We start from the raw sequence: 22,177 nt of genomic DNA on the forward strand, positions 1-22,177 counted from the left end.
GCTCCTGCACCTTTGCAGTAGTCCCTCAGCATGCCAGGCCTCAGGCAGCTAGAGGGATGCCACCAAGGTCATCCAAGGCCATAGGGCAGCAAGTTCAGCAGCCTGCCTCCATCAAAGCTGGCAGTGAAGGCAGAGCACCACGTAGGAACACCAATAAAATAATTAAGGAAACACACTAGATGCATTTGGACTTCATGGGTGAATAGGTAGTTATGGTGTTCCTGTTTGTATCAGAGTAAGTTTGTAATATGTTTGGGGAGGCAGTGGCATAGCGGTTTTGTAATTGGACTGGGCGAGTTCGAATCCCATCATGGCAGATGGTAGAATTTGAATTCAATAAAAATCTGGAATTAGAAGTTTAATGATGATTATGAAACCATTGTTGATTGTGGTAAAAACATTTCCATCCCTTGTTGGAAGCGCTCCGGAGTGCAGGACTACCGTGACATGCCCCAAGAGCTGTTTGGGAGGGGCCATGGCATGTCTGGTCGTCTTTTGGCCTGCCAAGAAACACTATCATGTGGCACTGGGTGAGGAAGACTGGGCCTGCAGCTGAGGTGAATGGCAACAATGAAGGTTGAAGGTGGACCTTTATTTGGTAGGATGGATGCTGTGGGATGGGTCATCTGAATCATGTATGCATGAGCGTCTGCCAAGCCTCCCCTGTAGCAATGTTATGGCATCCTCTATGCGGTCCCTCATGCCTTTACAGATGCTGCTACTGGTCATCAACTTCCTCCTCCTCCTGAGGTTGCCTCACGCTTCACTAATTACTCAGTGGCTAGAGCATCTCCCTTCTGCAGAGCGAATCATGATCCGGAAACACTTGCTAGGAGGCATATTAAAGCACCCAAGAGAGCAATCAGGCACCTGAATCTCATCTTCAGGGGACCTATGGTTTGCTCAATGGTGTCTGGGGTCAATGTATGGCTCGCGTTGTCTCCTTCCTTTGCCTCCTCAGCCATCTCTTTAGTAGGTATCCTTTGTTGCCAGAAAATCCATCCTTGAAGGCATGAGGAAGAGGTGAAAAGCTCAGGCAGCTGGGAATACCTCAGTAATTTAGCACCGTGGTTGCTCCCAAGATAATGTGCACACAAATGCAGGATCCACTGGTGGTGGTCGCAACCTAGTTGCACACTGATGGAATTGAATGGAATTCCTTCCTGTTAGTGAAGGTGGTTGGATGGCCTTAGGAGGCCTTGCTGGCCACATGCATGCATCTAGCACACCTTGCACCTAGAGGAATCCAGCGATGGCACCAACTCCTCTGGCACTCTCAGACTGACTGGATGAGTTTGATATTGTATGTGTTGGCTGGTCCTCCTGAAAAGGTATCAGTCACCACCTTCATTCTATGATGTACAGTTGATTGGGAGATGTCACATGTCTCCAGTGGGTGCTTTGAATGAACTAGAAGCACAGAAATTTAGGGCCAGTGACCATCAATGCCATTGGAGTTCAGCTCTCCCGTCATCATGGCACAAAGAATTAGGATGGAAAAGATGGCAAAACGACACCTCCAAATCTGGAGGTAGCTCATCCTCTGCATGCCCCCATTGCGTGATATCTTTACCGCGCTAGTAACTGACTGTGGGTCCCTCTGTGGCATTCTGCTGCTTTCTTATCCCAAGGTTGCCCCTCCAGTTGGACATGAGGTTGCTGCTATCCAGGTCCATGTGGTTACGCCTTCTTCTCTCTCAGGTTCTCCTCGCTGGCGGACCCACCTCCTGAGTTGACAATGCCCATGGTACTTGGGCAATGCCAGAGTCTGTAGGGTCTCTCTGCCATGTGCTTCCTTAATATTGCTCGCCCAAACCCTCTCTCAGTTGATCTACGTGTCAGGAGCTAGATGGCATGATGGAGGCTCGCCTCCAAATCCTTGGCATGTTAAGGCCCCCTCCTTGACGAAAATCACTCTGATCACGCTGCATCAACTTTCCTCTGAAGATGAATTGCCTGACCCCACGGCTGCCGAATGCAGTAATGAAATCAGCTGCAGTCCCACAGCTCTTAAATAATATGGTCCCTGTGCACTCTTCATAAGATTGGAACAGGCCTGTAATTTCAATTGGAAATTTAATAAGGTCTCAATTGCTGATTTTGAACTAGTGTGCACTGATCAGGCTTGACATGCCAACCATCACAGGTATATTAAGGACTAGCCGTAATGACATTATAGGTATATGCTGATGCCCCATACCACACTACCTCCAAGCCCATCTGCTTTGGATCTGTTAATACCAGTCCATGTCTCTGTAATGGTGATTAGATCTAAACTGTTTATCTTTATTTGTTCCACTAGTTCATCTATCTCATTATGAATGCTTTGCGCATTCAGATAAAGAGCCTTTAATTTTATTTTTTTACTACAATTCTTTTCACGAGCCTTATTCGTCAATACATTATTACCATTAAACCCCCATTTCACTCTATTTTTCGTTATCCAAATTACTACACTGTTCTATTAATCCAGCTATGGAGCATTCATTTTTTGTGTTTTGTGCAAAATAATTGAAAAAAATTCTAGCTTACCCAGGGGGCATAGCATTCACAGGCACATATTTACTGCCTTTTAAAGAAAAAAACTTGCATTTGTATAGTGCATTTTACAACCTCAGGACCTCTCAAAACATTTATTGTACAAGTGACTTTTGAAGTTGTACACTGTTGTACCACAGGAAATGCAGCAGCCAATTTCTGCACAGCAATCTCCCAAAGGCAGCAAATGATATAATTTCTTTTAGTGATGTTGGTTGAAAGATAAATGCTGGCCAGGAAAGTGGTAAAACTTCCCTTGCTTTTTTCAAATTGTGCCGTAGAATCTTTACATCCACCCAAATGTTTCACTCAAAAGACGGAACCTCCAACAATGTAGCAGGCCCTCAGTACTACGCTGAAGTGCTAAGGCCTTTGGAGTAGCGCTTGATTCCATGGACCTTCTGACCCAAGAGGTGAACACACTACCAACTGAGCTAACCAAGTACAAGAAGCGCAAAATGTAACATATGGAATTTATATACATTTACAAGAAACATACAATACACCAGAGCTAAAAGGCACAACTGTTGGCAAGGACCATTTGGCCTTTGAAATTATGCTGTCCAATATTAGCCATTAAATCGTTCACTATCCCCGTTAAAATAGCAATGGAGCTCTGTGTATTGTGTTGTCTTTGCCTGTTAACATCGCTAAATAATTTAGTGACCTTTAGTAAGGTCACTGAAACAGCTGAAAAGTAACAATACAGTTGCAATATCCTCTGACTATTAGATCATCTTATTGTACCTACCAGATTTTAAATATGATAAAAGAGAGTCCAGTCGCTCATGCCTGCAAAAAGAAACAAGACATTTATAGTTAGATGTTGACAGTAAAATATTGTTAGAAAGTATGGTTTCTAACCCTAAGCATAAGCAACTTTGTGTAATTTTAGTTATACTTGTCCTAATCAAGAATGTTCAATTTTGTGGAACAGGGCCAAAACTACATACCACAACTCATATGTGACTTCCATATGCTTAAATTGCTTTTAAGCCAGACAGCTTAAACAGACAGACTTGCACAATATTGAATACTTACTCATTTGAAAATATACTCCACGACACTCTCCACAGTTTTGCTTTCAACTTCCAGATTCTGCAAGCCTATCTCAGAATTTACAAATGCCTAGACTGTACTCCCAGCATTTCCTAATTCTAGAACTACCACAATTCTCTCAGATTCTGAGACCTCTCTTCCCCAACAGCCCCAAGTCCAATGGTTCTCTCTCTTCAAATGGTCCCAGATGCCCAAATTTGTCACTATAGCTACTTTGTTCTTGGAACCCTGGGACCCTTCTCCTTAGTGTTGCCAGGCCCTGGGACCCACGGCCTCAAAATACTGCTAGCCTCAAAGCAATTAATACAGTCCCACAGCCAGCATCCCCCTTCGCAATGCTTCCTTGTTGGCGTCATCTCCCTGATAATGTGGCACAACAGCCCTGTTCTTATAAAACCTCTGTCTTATGAGTAATGCTATGGGAGATCTGCCAGTAAGTTTGAAAGCTTTCTACTTATGATGAAGTATACTCAAGCAAAACGTACAAAACAGCATATGAAATATTGTAGTAGCTAAACAGATCAAATGCATAATAGTTGGTTGATTTCACATTGCACGTGGATTTTTTTAAGATGCAGAACTAGTGCTATTTTGAAAACTGAAGTTAGCAGAAGCAAGATTATATAAAAAAAAGGAGGCAGTCGATCGCTCTTGAAAAAGGAAACACAACCAAAGGTATGACAAGAAGGGACCAAAACAACGGCTACTTAAAAAGCAGAACAATTGGAACCATTGGGAGGGATGAAAAGGAACAGAACCAGGGTTATTTTAAAAAAGCAACATACCTGAGGCTGCATGTGGGGAAAAAACAGAACAAAAATAATGTTTCAAATAAGCACAGCTGAGGGACTTTTTCAAATAAGGAACAGAAACAACTTTGAAAATAAAGACACAATATGGACAAAGTTAAAAAAACTGAATTTTTATTTTAAGGGGTGGGAAAAAAATTCTGTTTAAAAAAATGCACAACAACTGGGGTTATTTAAAAAAAACAATACAGAGAAGCTTACCAAAGTTTGGTTGGGTATGCTCCAGGCGTTTGTGAGGATTAGTGATTTTGTTAATAAAGTCAGGCGGGTAGGTTGGAAGCACTGGAGACTTGGGGCAGGATTTTACCATCAGCGAGTGGGGGCCGGGCTTGCTCGCCGATGCATAAAATGACGCGCGGTGACGTCGGGCGGAACTCCCGACGTCACCATGCCCCATTTAAATTTTCAGGAAGGCGGGGGCGCAGCAAAATCAGCTGCGCGCCCGCCGATCTGTCAATGGCCAATTGAGGCCATTGACAGATCAATTAAAGTAATTAGTGGACCTGCCCGTCCAACCTTAAGGTTGGCGTGCAGGCCAGGTGCCCCAGAGGGAAGTGGAAAAACATGAAACCTCATCCACAGGCAGGATGGGGTTTCATGTTGGGTTTTAAAAATTTTAGTAAAGTTTTTCTTGTAAATTATGAACATGTTCCAACTCATGTGGCATTGTCACATGAGGGGACATGTAAGGGAATTTTTCTTTTCTATTTTTAATATTTTTTACAGTACAGCCGATCTCCCTGAGGCAGCACTTAGCCTCAGGGAGATGAGTGCGCTCTTTTGTGCGCATGTGTGAAAGCGCACACTCTCGATTTTAGGCATTCCCCCGCCCGCACAGGGAGTGCATAGCGCTTCCCTGCGGACATCACGCTGGGCGGGCCTTAATTGGCCCACCCACGTAAAATGGTGCCACGCCTCCGATGGGGGACACCAATCAGAAGCGCGCCTGCCCATCAACTTTCCCCCCAACGGGAAGAAAATTCTGCCCTTGAAGTGGCAGAAAATTGTTGATGGCACATGTGACAGCCCAGGATCTGATGCTGAGGCAGGCTGCACTATTGGGAGTGTTTGGCCCCTCCTTACACAAATGGCTTCATAAATGATGGGCAGGAATTTATGCCGTGGCTCAGTGGGTAGCACATTTGCCTCTGGATTTTTGTGTTCAAGCCCTAAGAGTAGGACTGGAACCCAGAATGTTGCAACTCAAAAGTTGATGCTCCATGCAGTGCTGAGGGAGTGCTGCACTGTCGAAGGTGGCATCTTTTGAATGAGACATTAAACTCAGGCCTCATCTGTCAGCTCAGGTGAATGTAAAAGATGTGATGGCACTATTTTGAAGAAGAGCAGGGGAGTTATCCCAGATATCCTGGCCAATATTTATCCCTCAATCAACATCCCAAAATACAGATTATCTAGTCATTATCACATTGCTGTTGTGGGAGTTTGCTGTGTGTATATTGGCTGCCTCATTTCCTAATTACAGCAGTGATTACACTTCAAACAGTACTTCACTGGCTGCAAAGCACTTCAACATGTCTGTTGGTCGTGAAAAGTGCAATATAAATGCAAGCTTTTTTTAACAGGTTACCCTCCACAAGGTGATCCCAGAAATGTTGGAGCAAGGCCAGAACCCAGTGTTAGGCTGGAAGTCTGTCTAAATGATCACAGGTGTTAAGGATTGTGTAGTTTTAATTTAGCTTGTTGGCATCAATTATTACTAAGAAGGACTTCACGAGTGGGCTCAACAGTGGAAAATTATCAATCTTGATTAGCACTGATGGAATTCCCATCAATGCATGAATCAGTGGGAACCAGCATGGAAAGGTACAGTATCTATACCTTTCATCGGTGAGCAATGGTACATGCTTTCTCTAGAGCTAAGAATACTGAATCTTGTGGAACAGTGCCCTCAAGTGGGGCAGCACTAAGGGGAATTGCAAAGAAACTGTGCTGTAACTTTAGAATGCAATGAATAAAGTCCTGCAAAATGAACCATGAAACTGCAGTTGGCCTCAGCAGCTAGAAAGAAGAAACCACAATCTGGATTTTGCAGTTTGAGGTGAACAAATAGCACTTGACGTTCATCAAGCTTACAGCTTCCCACAGAATTTGTAGGATATTAAACCATAACTTATGGTCGTCAGATCAGCACAATGCCTTCAACAGGGGATCCAGGATTTGTCTGAACAGAGGGCTTAACTTTCCCGGCCCTGCTGGAGGTTGGGGGGTTGTACATGGAAAATCAGAATGCTATATGTTTGGTCAGTGCCACGTCTTCCAGCCTCCAGGATATTTGCCTGGAGACAGGTTCCCTGCAACAGTGGTTTCCCACCTGTGTATTGTGGGTGGTTAATCAAGATGTTTAAAAGGGAAATTAGCCATTAATTGAAGGCGGGTAGGCTCTGCGCTGTCAGGAGTCCCGCAATGCATTGCAGGCAGCCTCACAACTGAAGGTCAGACTGAGATCAGAGACTGCTGTCTATGCTGTTATTGTGGGGCCATAAGGCTAAAACAGGAACAGCCACAGCCAAAAGCATTCTTGTGGGCCTTCCCTTCGCACTGATAACCCTAACAGTTCTGGGTCTTTTTTTTATTAATCTCACTGGAGCCTTTTGATAGCACCTCCGTTTTGAGGTGCCGTCACAGGTTTCATCTGCCTCAGCATCAGACCAACCAGTCCGAAGGCCCTCCTGCACCGGTGTCTACCTGCTGTCCTTAATTGCAAGGCAACGCAGATGCGGCTTATTAATTGGCCACCAGCCGTAAGGTTACGTTGCATGGCACAAGTCTGCATGAGTGGAGTCAGGACCTGAAAATGTTCTGGATGCCTAAAGACTTTTCAAGTGCAGAAAATTCTGGCCAATGAGTTTCTTGAAGCCATCAGTTTGAAGAATCCTTATACTAGGAAGCGAGGAAGGGTAAGTTAGAACATTCAATTCAGTGTACAGAAAGCAAAATAAAAAGAAGAAAAATGGGGCCAACAGAGAGAGATAAGAGGCAGAAAGTTAAAAAAAAATTAAATCTCCAACAATAACTAAAATCCGAAGGAAAGATTACACACTTGTAAAAGTAAATTTTCAGTGCCAGTGAGGTTGCTTCGTAGCAATTAAGACTTACCACTTTGTTAAAAATTCACTTACGTTTAAATGGACAAGCTTTCGCTTTTTCTAGCATGTTTGCTGGGATAAGTGCCTCAACTTCATGCCCTTCGTGTGCTTGAATGCTGAATCTTTTGGGGAGATACTCCAAATCAGAGCTTGTAAACAAGTAGGGAAAATTGGACAGTAAGTTCCTGATTTCTCTGTTTAACTGTGTATGTGTGGATGGTGGAAGTTGCTATTCACTTTAACGGTGAGCGTTAATAGTCCTACTGTTATTGCTATTGCAAAATCGAGGTCTATCATGCATCAACAAGAAGCATTGGAAGAAGCATTCCTGCCTATTACAGTAAAACTGCTGCAACCACCTTTAACACAGTAGTCAGAGAAGGATGTGACTGGAACAGGTACAACAGATTATAAGTGCAGTGTAGCTACCTTGTTTCTTTATCATCTGCATCTGGAATAGATGGCACAAGGCGAATTAAACATCTGTTTAAGATAAAAGGAAATCAAGTGGAAGAACCTGGAATTACTTCAGAACTTCTGCAGATAAGGACTTGCTGAATAATTTAAATATGGTATACAATGTATACAATTGTTAACATTTTCAAAAGCCTGCCATTCCTTTAAGCATCAAATATCCAAATTTTGAGGTTAGAACCACTTAAGAATTAAAGTTAAAGTAGGTTTCCTAATAATTTCTGGTTAAATAGAACCAAAAGAATTCCAAATTTTGTTGGTGTCTGTGCTTACTTGGGGCACTGTATGGAGTTTCTATGTATAGTGAGCCTTTTACATCTGTCCCTAAATCAGTTCCTGCGCTGAAAACAGGATGAGGTTACAGGTGAGCTCCCTGCTTATTATAGTTTCAAGGTGACATTCTTTACCCATGTGTTTTTTTCCTCAAATACAAATTATAATTAAAATTAGAAAAAAAAAATGGTACATTTTGATATTGTTAGCATCAGAACATCTTTTAAGCCCAAGATAAAACAGATTTGATAAGGAAGCTACAATAATTCACTGACCTGTGGTGTACAACTATGAGAAAGTCTTGCTACAATTGTATAGGGCTTTGATGAGACCACACCTGGAGTACTGTGCGCAGTTTTGGTCTCCATATCTAAGGAAGGATATACCTGTCTTGGAGGCTGTATAGTGAAGGCTCACTAGATTGGTCCCTGAGATATGATCATCCTATGAGAGGCTAAGTAAATTGGGTCCATATTCTCTGAGTTTAGAATGAGATAGTCTCATTGTAACATATAAGATTCTGAAGGAGCTTGACAGGGTAGACACTGAGAAGTTGTTTCTCCTGACTGGGAAATCTAGAGCAAGGGGTACTGCCTCAGGATAAAGAATCAATCATTTAGACTAAGATGAGGAAAAATTTCTTCACTCAGAAGGTTGTGAATCTTTGGAATTGTCTACCCCAGAGGGCTGTAGATGCTCAATCACTGAGTATATTCAAGACTGAGTTTGACAGATTTTTGATTTCTCAGGGAACTGAGGGATATGGGGAGCAGGCAAGTTGAGGTAGAAGATCAGCCAAAATCATATTGAATGGAGCAGGCTCAAGGGGCCAAATAGTCGACTACTGCTCCTATTTTTTACGTTCTTATTCAACAAGATCATGGCTAATCTTCTCCTTCAACTCCATCTTCCCACATCTCTTAATTCCCTTAGCACCCAAAAAGTCATTGGCCTCTGTTTTGAATATACTCAATGACTTTGACAATGACAATGATCATCAGCTCTTTCCAAAGGTTCAAAATCCTTTGGGTGAAGAAATTTATCTGCATCTCAGTTCTCAATGGCCAATGCCTTACTCTGAGTCTGGGACCACATGTTCTAGATTCTCCAGCCAGGAAAACATTTTCTCAGCACCTATCCTGTGAATTTTAGCTCATCTTTCAATTGGATTACCTCTTGTTCTTTTAAATTCCAGAGAATATAAGACATTGCTACTTAATATTTCCTCAAAGCACAATCCCCTCATCCCAGAACTGGCCTAGTGAACTTTTGTTGCACTCCCTCTAGGCAAGCATGTTCTTCCTTAGGTAAGGAGACCATAACTGCACACAGTACTCCTGTGTGGCCTCACTAATGTCCTGTATAATTGTAGCAAGCCTTCTTTACTCTTATACTTCAACTCCTTTGTAATGAAAACCAACATACCATTTGCCTTTCTAATTGCTTGTTGGACCTGCATTTAACTTTGTGATTCATTTACAAGGATACTCAAGTTCCCTCAGAACATGAACTAGTCTTTCAGCATTCAAAAATAACTTCCTATCAAAGTGGATAATTTCACACATTGTATTCCATCTGCTACGTCCTTGCCCACTCACACAACCTGTCTACATCCCTCTTCACGTCCTCCTCACAGCTTACCTAAACTTGCAATGTCCGCAAAGTTGGACATGCTACAGTCGGTCCTCTCATCTAAGCCATTAATATATTTTGGAAATAGTTGCAGCCCAAGTATGGATCCCCGCAGTACTAGAAAATGTCCCATTTATTTCTACCCTGTTTTCTGTCCATTAAGCAATCCTCAATCCATGTTAATATATTACCCTAATCCCAAAAGTCCTACTCTTGTGTAATAACCTCATGTGTAGTACCATATTGTATACTTTTTGAATATCCAAATACACTACATCCACTGGTTCACCCTTATATGTCTTATTACATCCCCAAAAAACTCATCAGATTTGTCTAACATGATTTCCCTTTCATAAATAAGGTGCCACATCAAAGGTAAATAAAATAACAGCACACCAAATAAGAGTTCATGGTTTAGGGGGCAACATCTTAGCATCAATAGAGGATTGCTTAGCTAAATGGAAGCAAAGAGTACATAAGAACTAGGAGCAGGAGTAGGCAATTCAGCCCCTCGAGCCTGCCCCGCCATTCAATACGATCATGGCTGATCTCATTTCGGCCTCAACTCCAATTTCCCGCCCTCTCCCCATAACCCTTCAACCTGTTACTAATTAAAAATCTGTCTATCTCCTCCTTAAATTTATTCAATGTCCCGGCATCCACTGCACTCTGAGGTAGTGAATTCCACAGATTCACCACGCTTTGAGAAAAGTAATTCCTCCTCATCTCTGATTTAAATCTACCACCCCATTACCTAAAACTATGGCCTCTTGTTCCAGAATGCCTCACAAGGGGAAACATCCGCTCCACGTCTACCTTGTCTATCCCCCTTTAGCATCTTATATACCTCTAATAGATCTTCTCTCATCCTTCCAAACACTAGCGAGTATAAGCCTAAACTGCTCAATCTCTCCTCATAAAACTAGGCCGGCATCTCTAGAATCAATCTCGTGAACCTCCTCTGAAAGGCCTCCAATGCAACTACATCCTTCCTCAAGTAAGGCATACTCAAGTAGGCATAAATGGGTCATTTTCAAACAGGCAAGCTGTAACTACTGGAGTGCAACAGGGATCAGTGCTGGGATCTCAACTATTTACAATCTATATCAATGACTTGGGTGAAGAGACTGAACGTAAGGTTGCTAAATTTGCTGATGACACAAAGATAGGTAGGACAGTAGAAGAGTTCATAAGGAGCCTGGTAAGGGATATAAGTAAATTAAGTGAATGGGCAAAAATTTGGCAGCTGGAATATAATGTGGAGAAATGTGAACTTGCCCACTTTGGCAGGAAGAATAGAAAAGCAACATATCATTTAAATGGAGAGATTGCTGAACTCTGCGGTACAGAGCAAACTGGGTGTCCTGGTACATGAAAGTTAGAAAAGTTAGTCTGCAGGCACAGCAAGTGATTAGGAAAACAAAAGGAGTGTTATCGTTTTTTTGCAAGGGAAATGGAATACAAAAGTAGGGAAGGTTTGCTACAATTGTACAGGGTGTTGGTGAGACCACATCTAGAGTACTGTGTACAGCTTGGTCTCCTGACTTAAGAAAGGATATAATTGTATTAGAAGCAGTCCATAGAAGGTTCACTGGGCTGATTCCCGGGATGAAGGGGTTATCTTATGAGGAAAGGTTCAGCCTGTATCCGTTGGAGTTAAGAAGAATGAGAGGTGATCTTATTGAAACATACAAGAAATATATAAGGGGTTTTGACAGAGTGAATCCTGAGAGAATGCTTCCTCTTATGGGAGAGACTAGAACTAGATGGCACAGTTTAAAAACAAGGGGTTTCCCATATAAGAGAAAGATAAGGCAAAATTTATTCTCTGTGTTGCATTAGTCTGTGGAATTCCCTTCCCCAGGGAGCTGTGGAGGCAGGGTCATTCAATATTTTTAAGGTTGAGTTAGATAGATTCTTGATTGACAAGGGAGTCAAACAGTACAGAGGTTAGGCAGGAAGATAGAGTTGAGGTCACATCAGATCAGCCATGATCTAGCAGAGGAAGCTAGAAGGGCAGAATGGTCTACTACTGTCCCTAATTCGTATAAATCTGCATTGACTCTAAACCGTAGTCATTGTTGTCATACAAGCAAAAACAGCAGCCAAAGTATGTAGAGCAGTCATACAAGCAACATTTTTGAGTTAAATGACTAATTAATTATTGGCTTTTATTTTGGTGATAAAAACAATAAATGCTGGAAGTGCTCAGCAGGTCAGGCAGCATCCGTGGAGTGAAAAACAGAATTAAAGTTTCAGGTCAATACCTTTCATCAGAACTTAAGGTTATTGACCTGAAATGATAACTCGGTTTCTCTCTCCACAGATGCTGCCTGACCTGAGCATTTTCAGCATTTTGTTTAATTTCAAATTTCCAGTGTCTGAAGTGTTTTGCTTTTTCATTTTTGTGATGGTTGAGGGATGGACGTCGGCTAAGTTACTGGAATAACTGCCCCACTCTGCTCAAGTAGTGGGGGGAGCTTTTACATCCATCTGAACAGGTAGCCAGGACATCAGCTAAACATTTCATCTGAAAGATATATTGCGCATTCTCATTATACTTAATCTAACTGAGTTTATAGATGATGACAAGCTATTCTCCACTGTCTAGGCCAATAGAATGGCATTGGATAGAAAAAATGTTCAAATTACACTTGATCAGCTGTGATCATTAAATACTGATATTATGCAGTTTCCACTAGCTGCAGAAGGCTTCAAGTTAACCAATGAACACCACTAGCTCTGAAGGAGAGTCATATAGACATGAAACATTAACACTGTTTCTTTCTCCACAGATGCTGCCAGACCTGCTGAAATTTCCCAGCAGCATTTTGCTTTTAACACCATCTGATCAGCCTCTATGCATACCTGGGTACAGACTTGAGAGTAGAACATAGGCAAGCAGTTGAGAGACCTTCCCTGGTGTAATTTGTATCCTAGGATATTTTTCTATCTGTGGTCACTGTGCAAAAAACGACCAAAACTGAACAGTATGGTGGGGAAGTTATGCCACAAATTGAGTAGAAGCAGTGAATTAAGAGTCAGTAACACTGTCACTATGAGAAGGTGTTGCAAAAAATAATTTGGTTTTAAATTTATCGATATGTGAGCAATAGGATATCCTATTTACTGTGCCTTATCAACACCAGTTCTGTACCTTAGAGCTGTGAACAATTGACTACAGTCTTGGGCGAAGTCACATAAATACTCAAATGCCTTTCTGGCAGCATCTTGTTGATCATTCTAAAAAAATTGCATATATAAGATTGCAAGGTTAGATCATCAATCATATTTAAATGCTGAACCACTACAGTACATATTTAGACATTTACAAAAGAAAACATTTAATTAAAACACTTATTACAAATCACCCTATAGATTCTTTATTCTTTTTAACAATAACTTCCACAGATTGGTAATTTTTTGCAGTTACTTTATGGATACAAAGCAACATTATAAAAAACAAGAGAAACATTAGGTCCTGCTTTTTTTGTTCAATGAACATAAACAATAGGGATTGCACAAAGTAGTGTCAGGCTAGCTTGGAGCATTGCAGTACTTTGTCCTTAACTGACAGATTAATGCAGTAATGCACGGTGGGAGCACACAAGTTTGCCTAGGCATCAGCCTACTGGATGGAGAGCACCTCTCTTGAGAGGACCCCTCCAGATCTTGGACCATAAAGTGACTGGCACAAAAAGGATAGGTTCTAACTTTATCTAGTGGTTCCAGTCCTGCTAGATAAAAATATAAGAATCATACTTCAGGAAACAGCCTACAGCTAGAATTCCCCTCCTTGGAACAAAGATCCAGCAGAGTTGGAGATACATCTGTTGTTCTGAATCTTCCCCACCCTATTTATCTGGCTCAGGGTATTTGTGTGACATTTACAGAGGAGAATAATAGTTAAGCATTGGAGAAGATACAAGAGCTCTAAATACAACTACACGAGCAAGAACAGCAGTCTGCTTGCAAATGGCAAAAGGTACTCCTGCAGGAAACATGGCATTGCAATATGTTATCACTATTACAGTTCCAATCCTTCAGCTTTTGGTCTCTCCTTGCACATCCAAGACTTCCTCCTGGTGGTGACAGGGAGTCAGAGTCGTAAGATTTACTTGCACTTTACGCGCCCCACACACACCCCCCCCCCACCCCCCACCCCGCCACAGTTGGCATCCTGTTTCCTGCCATTTTTTGATATCTTCTCCTTGATGAGTAGATAATGTGAAGACCAGATTGAACTAGTAGAGCATGTAGGAGTGAGTGCATTTCATGCAAGCTTACAGAATATTCCAACAGGTCTTTGAAGGGACATCATACAGGTAATCCCATGAGGGCAGGCTTATTCTCAGTTGGCAGGTTGGAGGGCAATGGAGCTCATTTGCATGGGCACACAGTTCAATGCTAGTTTTAAATTGTATTGCTAAGAAGATTTTTGGTGAAGAGATCACACAGAGGGGACAATAGAGTTTTGTAGGTAATTAATTTTGCCTTGTCGAGCCTCAAAGTCACTAAACTTGTTCTGGCACTATATAGCCATCCAGGACTTTGTCGATGTGCTAATGAGCATCACTGATATCTCCCTCCACTGAGTCGCAGACACCAACGTCATTGGTCTCTTCCCATCTATCCCCATGCCTGATTTACATTTCATTCTCCAGAAAATAATTTTGGGAATAAATATCTCTAATGCTGCAGGCTTCAACAACTCCACTCACATACGACATGGCAACAACATTCAGCATTGGCAGAGTGCAGTGCTGGGAACACTAAGAGGGCACAGCAGGATCATACACAATGGAGCCACTGCGCCTCCCTGGGGCGGAGTCTCAGCAATCCGAGTAATCTGCTAGAGTGCAGATTGCTGTGAGAACCCGCAAGCCCCTTTGAGCTCTGGTATCACATCCATGATGGCAACAGCCTGAGCTTGCATGGCACCAGGGTGGCCTTACATAGCCATAAGCAGAGATCTCATGACCTCAGTCTGAGCTTCTACTGAAGTATTCAGATGTTGGGTTGGCTACTGCCTGCGCTGCAATGGAAATTGAAATATTGGCCGCCATTAGATGCTAGATCAAGGTTGGGTCTGCAAGTGTTCTCATAGAGGTGGACATTACTTGCATGCTGGAAAGCATGGGTTCCAACTTCTACGCGAAACCCTATGCTAAGCTGGAGCTGGAGTACTCCACGCTCCTTGACAGTGACAATAGGCTCTCTGCCAGCCTGCCAATGAACTAAGCATTTTGGTCTGCTCACCCACCAGCTTCTTCCTGAACAGTATTCCACTGAAGTCCCCATCAAATTCGCCAGCCAGACTTGCATTTTTCATCAAAACTCATCTAAGGGCGGGATGAAATCTCTATTATGAAATAAATAAAATTAAATATCTGTGGACAACATTTTCGTTAGGTATATCTTCAGGTGCTTGATTCTGATGCATGGAATTTTTTGGCAGCTTTTTAAACCTTTATTTCATCATTTGAAGGCCTGCAGCTCCAAGGCAGCTGTCTGCCTTCTGAGAGGTCTCTCGCAGTGCTCATCCGAGCCCGTGGTGATGTCATCGCCCGCCCTCTTCCTGCCCCCACCCCGACCGCACTGAGCTTATCAGCGCGCGTTTCACGCTGGCTGGCCGTTACTTGGCCAGCCAGCGTGAAATTGCGGTTGGGGGCTGATCCCGGTTGGCGGTCCGTTTCCCAACCAGTCCCGCCGATCGTGTGCACCCGCCAATGGTAAAATTCAGGCCCAAGTGATAGTGCTCCTTCCTTAAAGGTATGGTCTTCCACTGCACCTTAATCCAGATGGGAGTTCTTGGGTTTCTAAAAGCACAAATGCACAAGGGCAGCTTGGGGTAAGGAAAGGAGATTGGGTGAGGAAAGTGGGTTTGGATGGAAAGCAAGAGGTGCATGGTTACATCATCTGTAGCTGACACATCATACCAGATTGTACGCAGAAAGTGAAGTTGGATTTGACAAGCTGCGTAAGGCAAGAACAGTTATCCTGGATGACTTCAGCTGCCACGGCGTCAGTGATGGCCGCACCAATAACACTAAGCACTGTCTCCAAGAATATGAGGATATGCAACCATGCCTGTCCCTGCCAATTCTATGCTGCTGCCTCCTGTTCAGTGACACTTTGTCCTGCAAGGGCGAGGGAAGAGTGTCAGTGAGTGTGTTGCAATGTGTTTGGCTGATGTGCCTGTCATAGCAATAGTTGGAAGTGTGTGGAAGCCTTGAAAATGTGAGGCTTGCAGCAGTACTAAGTGTGTAAGAGTGAGGCGTAGCCAATGAATGTTAAGCATGAGTCTTGATTGTTAGGGATTGCTGAGGGTGGTGAGTGATGGGGGTCTGGTGTATTGAGAAGGGCGTGAGGTTGGTGATTCCATTGGTAGGAGATGGCAATTTAAGATGCATTCACTGACCTTGACCACTCGTGCAAGGTCACTGAACTTATACCTTCACTGGATCCAAGTTCTTTGGGCCAGACACCCGGCATTGACCTCCATGGCTATCTGCTTCAACTGCCTTTGCAACCTAACTGTGGAGGACCTCCTGGCTCTCTTTGGAAAGATGACTCCTCTCCTCTTTTCCCCATCCTGAACTGCATTTGAGAACCTTGGAGCCCTCTCTCAGGCCCACTCCTTCAATGCTTCCTACTCAGAGATTGTTTCCCAACCACTTCCACCACCTGTCGCAGCCAAAATGCACTTCCCTTTAAGAGGTGCAGGCTGGTTTTAAGAAGTGGGAAGTTAACTTTAATTGGTGCCAGCCTTGCATGAACCTGGGCCGCATGCTGAGCATGCAGTCTGACAGCCCCACACCTCTTCTCTGCCAATGAATTCAATTTCCAAACTCTGGTATTGACAAACACAAGTACAGCTGTGTTTCTGAAATTGATAGGCTAATTACTTTGGTGCACATGGTAAGCCTTGGCAATTAAACAATTTGAAACACTTCCTACTGACTAAAATTATTGAAAAAAACATCTAAATTGACAACCATCTGAACCTCTAAAAATTTTCTTTGTTACCTCCAGAGCAATATGTGCAGCAACACTCAGAAAATCAGTCACCGCAATTCTACTGGTTAGCATATTATCTTCACACTCAACACATTTTTCTGCGAGTTTTCCTATGGTTTTAATTTTCTGCACAGCTGAAAAAGAGAAGAAAGCCACAGAAAATAAATCTTTCCAGTCATATTTTGTAATCAGTACCTTGAAGTAATTCCATTTTATTTAATTTGGGACGCACATTTTGCTTTTGAAAACAAATAATATATGGCACAGGATTGTTATCAGGAAGGATGTAACAAAATTATGTTGTCAATTTTATATTTACATAATGACATGGTCTTTTCATTTTAAAATACGAAAGCAAAAATCAAGTAGGAATCCAAGTTTTTTTGTTAACATTTAATTGTGTCCGTCTCCCTCCCCCACTTTTCCTTTCATTTCCTCAAAATTTCCTTTAAACCACATTATTCCATCATGAATTGATGATCAAACTTCTTCCCAGCCTCAAGCTTTCAATGGAGGTTTGACTCACCAAATGATTTCCCTTCCTTAGTGCAATTTAAAAAAGCAATAAATAAGGCAGGTCTCGACACTGCCAGAGAACTGCTATATATTAGTATCATAATCTCCATGGAAAATGCACACTTGTCAGTTCAGTAGATTTGTGAATCTGCAACATTTAGCAGTGTAGCATCTACCTTTTTGTATATCACTTTCCAAAATAGCAATTTTGTAGACAGTGAACTGGGTGAAGATATTATCTGGGTCAATTCGTTCTGCTTCTTTTATAGCCTCTTTTGCCTAGATACAAAACATTTGAGGAAGGTTCAATAATCTACAATTTAAATCAGTTTGACCACATTCCACTGTTCATTCCTATAAAATGTAAATAGAACTTTAAGATGGTATCACAATTATTTCACATTGTTCATAAATGTATCATTGTCAAGAATGTATCAGTGGTAAGAGTAAAATGCTGTTGGTTTACTCAGGGGCTTGTTTACTTTTATATTCTGAGAATGTTCTTAATACAGGTACGCGGTATTCCAACATTGATGGCACAACATAAAGGATCTGATGAGGAAAGCTAACAAATAAATCAAGAGAAAGAACTAACTAGATTCAATATAAATTAAAAAAAGATGTGATGGGGCAGTCAATTTTATTAAATATAGGCAAATCTCAAGAACCTGATGGTTTCCACCCCAGAATATTCAAAGAAATAGTGAGGAAATTGTTGATCTTCCAAACTTCTCTTGATTCAGGACTTGTCCTGTGGATTGGAAAACTGCCAAAGCAACTCCAGTACTTAAGAAGGGTAAGAGATAAATTATGAAATTATAGATCTATTACTTTAATGTCAATTGTGAGGAAGTTAGTAAAATTTGTTATTAGGGGCAGTGACTGAGCATTTGTGAATGAAAGAACCATACAATGGTTACAGCAAAGGAGGCCATACAGCTTGCCGTGTCTGTGCTGTAGCCCTGAAAATATTTCCACATTAGAAAAATGATCCAATTTTCTTTTGAAAGCCACGACTGATTCTACCTCCACCACGCTTACAATCTCTGTAGAGACCAATAACTTTTAAAAAGAGATTTGAATTCCCAGTGACGGACTTAAAGGAATCGCACGACAAGATTTCAAGTTTTAAGGCTTTTCCTGTAACAATCTAAAATCAACATCAACTAAACATGACTTAGTAGGCAACTAATACTCTAAGCTACAGAACAAATATTTCTTGTTAGCTTCTTAACACAACCGATAACTCCACACCATGGGCGGAATTTTACGTTCCCGTTAAAGTCAATGGAATTTAGAATGGCTCACCGCATTTTATGGCCCCGTCTCTGCCGCGACAGGGCCATAAAATTCCGGCCCATGTTTATACATTATGCCACACTCTGAGCAGAACTGTAGTCTTGATTTTAAAATCTTGAATCCCTGCTGGCGTTTCAACAGGCTTTCTTCTCCTGTTACATCAAGGCAAGTCTCCAAGAATCCTTTTAAAAGTCCCTTCACTCAATCCCGTTGACCATACCCAAATGGACTTCTAGCAGTAGGGCACCGTCTGGCAACTTCTCAGTCTTTAAGTCTCTACAGGTTCACCTCTTCAAATGGGGAATCCATTCTTATCAACATTCTGCTCTCGAAGCAATAGCTTCCCTGCACTATTACACAGCAGCATCTCTCACTCTCTCCATGCTCTCTGGGTCTGACTGACTTAAGTCTGTAACTCTCCACAAAGCAAAGCTAGTTACTTATGCCTTTGTGTTCAAGTGTGAAAGCTGGCACTTGGGCTTCAATAGGACTTGATCTGGGCCCCCTGTCCCAAGGCAACCAGGTCACCTTGGCTTATGGCGAGTTAGAGGTCACATGTTCCACTTTAACTTTAATTAAAAGAGACAGTTTAAATAACAACCATCTTATAAAACCTCTCACTCGTAACAACAATCGAAGTGCATTCCAGATCCTAACCACTCGTTGTGTAGAAGAACTTTTCCTCATGTCATCTTTGGCACTTTTGTCATTCATCTTAAATTGGTGTCATCCGGTTCTCGATCCTTCCACCAATGGGAACAAATTCTCTCTATCTACTTAGTCCAGACCCACATGATTTTGAGTACCTCCAACGAATACCCTCTCAACCTTCTCTTTTTCAAGGAGAACATCCCCAGCTTGTCCAATCCATTTACATAACTTAAGTTCCTCATCCCTGAAACATTCTCGTGAATCTTTTCTGCACCCTCTCTACTGCTTTTACATCCCACCTAAAGTGCGGTGTTTAGAGCTGGATGCAATGCTCCAGTTGAGATCAAACCAGTGTTTTATATAGGTTTATCGTAAGTTCCTTGCTTTTGCACTCTATAGGCAGAATTTTTCACTGAGCGGGCAAGCACGTGCCTGACCCACTCAACGTAAAATAACATGTGATGACTTCAGGTGAGCATCCCGACATCGTGAGCGATATTTCAGTCAGCGGACACAAGCAGGAGTCAGAGCCATACCTACCATTAGTTAAGAGGCCAGTTGAGGCCATTAAAAAAGAAATTGACGCAAATTTTACGTTGCCCGTGTGATTTCGCGCATGTCACATGGGCAAAAGGCCAGCCGACAATTTGCACAAACTCATCCACAGGCGAGATAAAAAGGGTCAATTTCCAGCCAATTTTCTCCCTTCCTTATCTGCAGATACAAAGTAGTGTTTGTGTACAGGTACACATGGGGCAGAATTTTACATCCCGAGGGCGGCCGTGCACCTGACCCAATCGGGCGTAAAATAGCGCATGGCAACATCAGGTGAGCATCCCGACGTCATCGCGCACTTGAGTGATATTTCAGTTGGCGGGCATGCGCAGGTGCCGGAGCCGCACCCACCAATAATTAAGAGGCCACTTAAGGCCATTAACAGTCCAATTGATGGTGGTTTTTCGTTGCCCGTGCAATTTTGTGCTCGTCGCACGGGCAAAACGGGCAGCCAACATTTTCAATAACCTCATCCACAGGCGGGATAAAAGGGTGAGCAGTATTACCAGTATGAGTAGTGAGTAGTTTGTTAGATAGTTTGCTGCTGGTGACTTATTGGTACTTGGCAGCTTTATCTCTGTTCGGGGCTTCATTCTTAGCATTTCCAGGCTTTATTTCAGGTCCGCTCGATGTCTCCAAGGACCCCTGAGGATTCAGACCGTGTGAATCGTTCCAGTTATCAGACAGCCTTCTGTAACCCTGGTAATGGGAATATTGGTCTCTGCTGGAGGCACCTCCTCTGAGGAAGAAGAGAGGGGGAGAAGGGTGGGGAGGCCAGCTGTCCCAATGCAGTTTGCAGGGGAATGACCTGTGGGAGGAGAGACGCAGGCACAAGGGGCACAGGGCCAGCAGGTAGTCCAAGGCGTTAGGGGCTTCAGAAGACGCCACTATCCTGCTGCCAGGGTTGACAGGCAGCGATGCAGCTACCTCAACATGTCAGAGGTGCAATGTTGAAGGAGGCTCCACCTCTCAAGGGAGACAATGACCTCCATTTGTCAAATTATTGGGCCTGGGATCACCTCCAACTGTGTGGGTGGACACCCCATGCCAGTGGCTCTGAAGGTCACAATGGCTCTCAACTTCTATGCATCTGGCTCTTTCCAGGGGTCAGTGGAGGTTCTGTGTGGAGTCTCCTAATCAGCTATCCATAGTTGCATCAAGCTGGTGACAGAAGCTCAGTTCAGGCAGGTACTGATTTTCATTCATTTCTGTATGGACTAGGCCAGCCAGGCTGAGCAAGCCAGAGGCTTTGCAGCGATTGCTGGGTTCCCCCACATCCAGGGTGCAATCGACCACACACGTTGCCATCAAGGCGCCAGCGGATTAGCCGGGTGCCTTTGCTAACAGGAAGGGATTCCACTCCATGAATGTGAAGATAGTGTGTGACCATAGGATGCATGATCTGCAAGTTTGTGCAAGGTACCCTGGCAGCTCCCATGACGTGTACATCCTGAGACACTCCCAGGTGCCGAGGCTCTTCAGTGCTCCAGCCCGACTGGAAGGGTAGCTGCTGGGTGACAAGGGCTATCCCTTGAAAAGGTGGCTTATGACACCGCTCCGCCACCCAAGAACAGAGGCAGAGCAGAAGTATAACAAGAGCCATGCCTCCACAAGGGCGGTGATAGAGAGAACTAAAAGTCTTCTAAAGATTCATTTCCAATGCCTGGACCATTCAGGGGGAGTACAACAAAACCCCCAAGCGGGTGGTCACATGCAGCGCTCTCCACAATCTGGCACTGGCAAGGGGGAACCCACTGGAGGAAGAAGATCTTTATGCAGCTCCACCGGCCACAGGGAATGAATCCAATAGTGAGTCCGAAGAGCAGCACGTTGAGGAGAATGGCTGAGGGCACGGAGGCAGACCTCTGTGACCAGGGATGTCTTGATCCAACGCTCCTTCAGCTAGGCTGCCAAATAGGTGCTACCACCTAACGGCAGGGGTGCCGCCTCCATCCCAGATGTCTGAAATGACCCTTTCCTTTGACCCCAAATTCCACTCAGTGCCTGTGCAATAAAGTTTAGAGTCACCCACGTCCAGCATTACATACTGGCATACCCTGCACCACATTAAAAAGAAAAAGTGAAGCACACTCAGACCATTATGACCAAAGAAAATTTATCTCATTTTGCCAGTAAAATTAAATTAAATTTTTTTAAAGTTAATTTTAAGTAAATTAACAGAACCTTCTCTGGTCTTCAACCCAAGTCCAGTACATATAAACAAAACATTGAACAACAGAAAAT

General features: G+C 43.0%; 1 protein-coding gene across 1 annotated transcript in view; it reads right to left on the reverse strand.

The window, feature by feature from the left end:
• The window catches only part of tex11 (testis expressed 11), a 201,773-nt gene that overhangs the window by 67,801 nt on the left and 111,795 nt on the right, over nt 1-22,177 (reverse strand). The window contains exons 15-21 of the mRNA XM_078546158.1: nt 17,605-17,707; nt 16,922-17,046; nt 13,050-13,135; nt 7,943-7,996; nt 3,290-3,330; nt 2,890-2,901; nt 1,275-1,285 (exon numbers count right to left, since the gene is read on the reverse strand). Of these exons, the coding sequence (XP_078402284.1) occupies nt 1,275-1,285; nt 2,890-2,901; nt 3,290-3,330; nt 7,943-7,996; nt 13,050-13,135; nt 16,922-17,046; nt 17,605-17,707 (432 nt within the window). The remainder of the gene's footprint in view (nt 1-1,274; nt 1,286-2,889; nt 2,902-3,289; nt 3,331-7,942; nt 7,997-13,049; nt 13,136-16,921; nt 17,047-17,604; nt 17,708-22,177) is intronic.

Source organism: Cetorhinus maximus, chromosome 8, assembly GCF_964194155.1.
Source record: "Cetorhinus maximus chromosome 8, sCetMax3.hap1.1, whole genome shotgun sequence".
NCBI classification, from domain to species: Eukaryota; Metazoa; Chordata; class Chondrichthyes; order Lamniformes; family Cetorhinidae; genus Cetorhinus; species Cetorhinus maximus.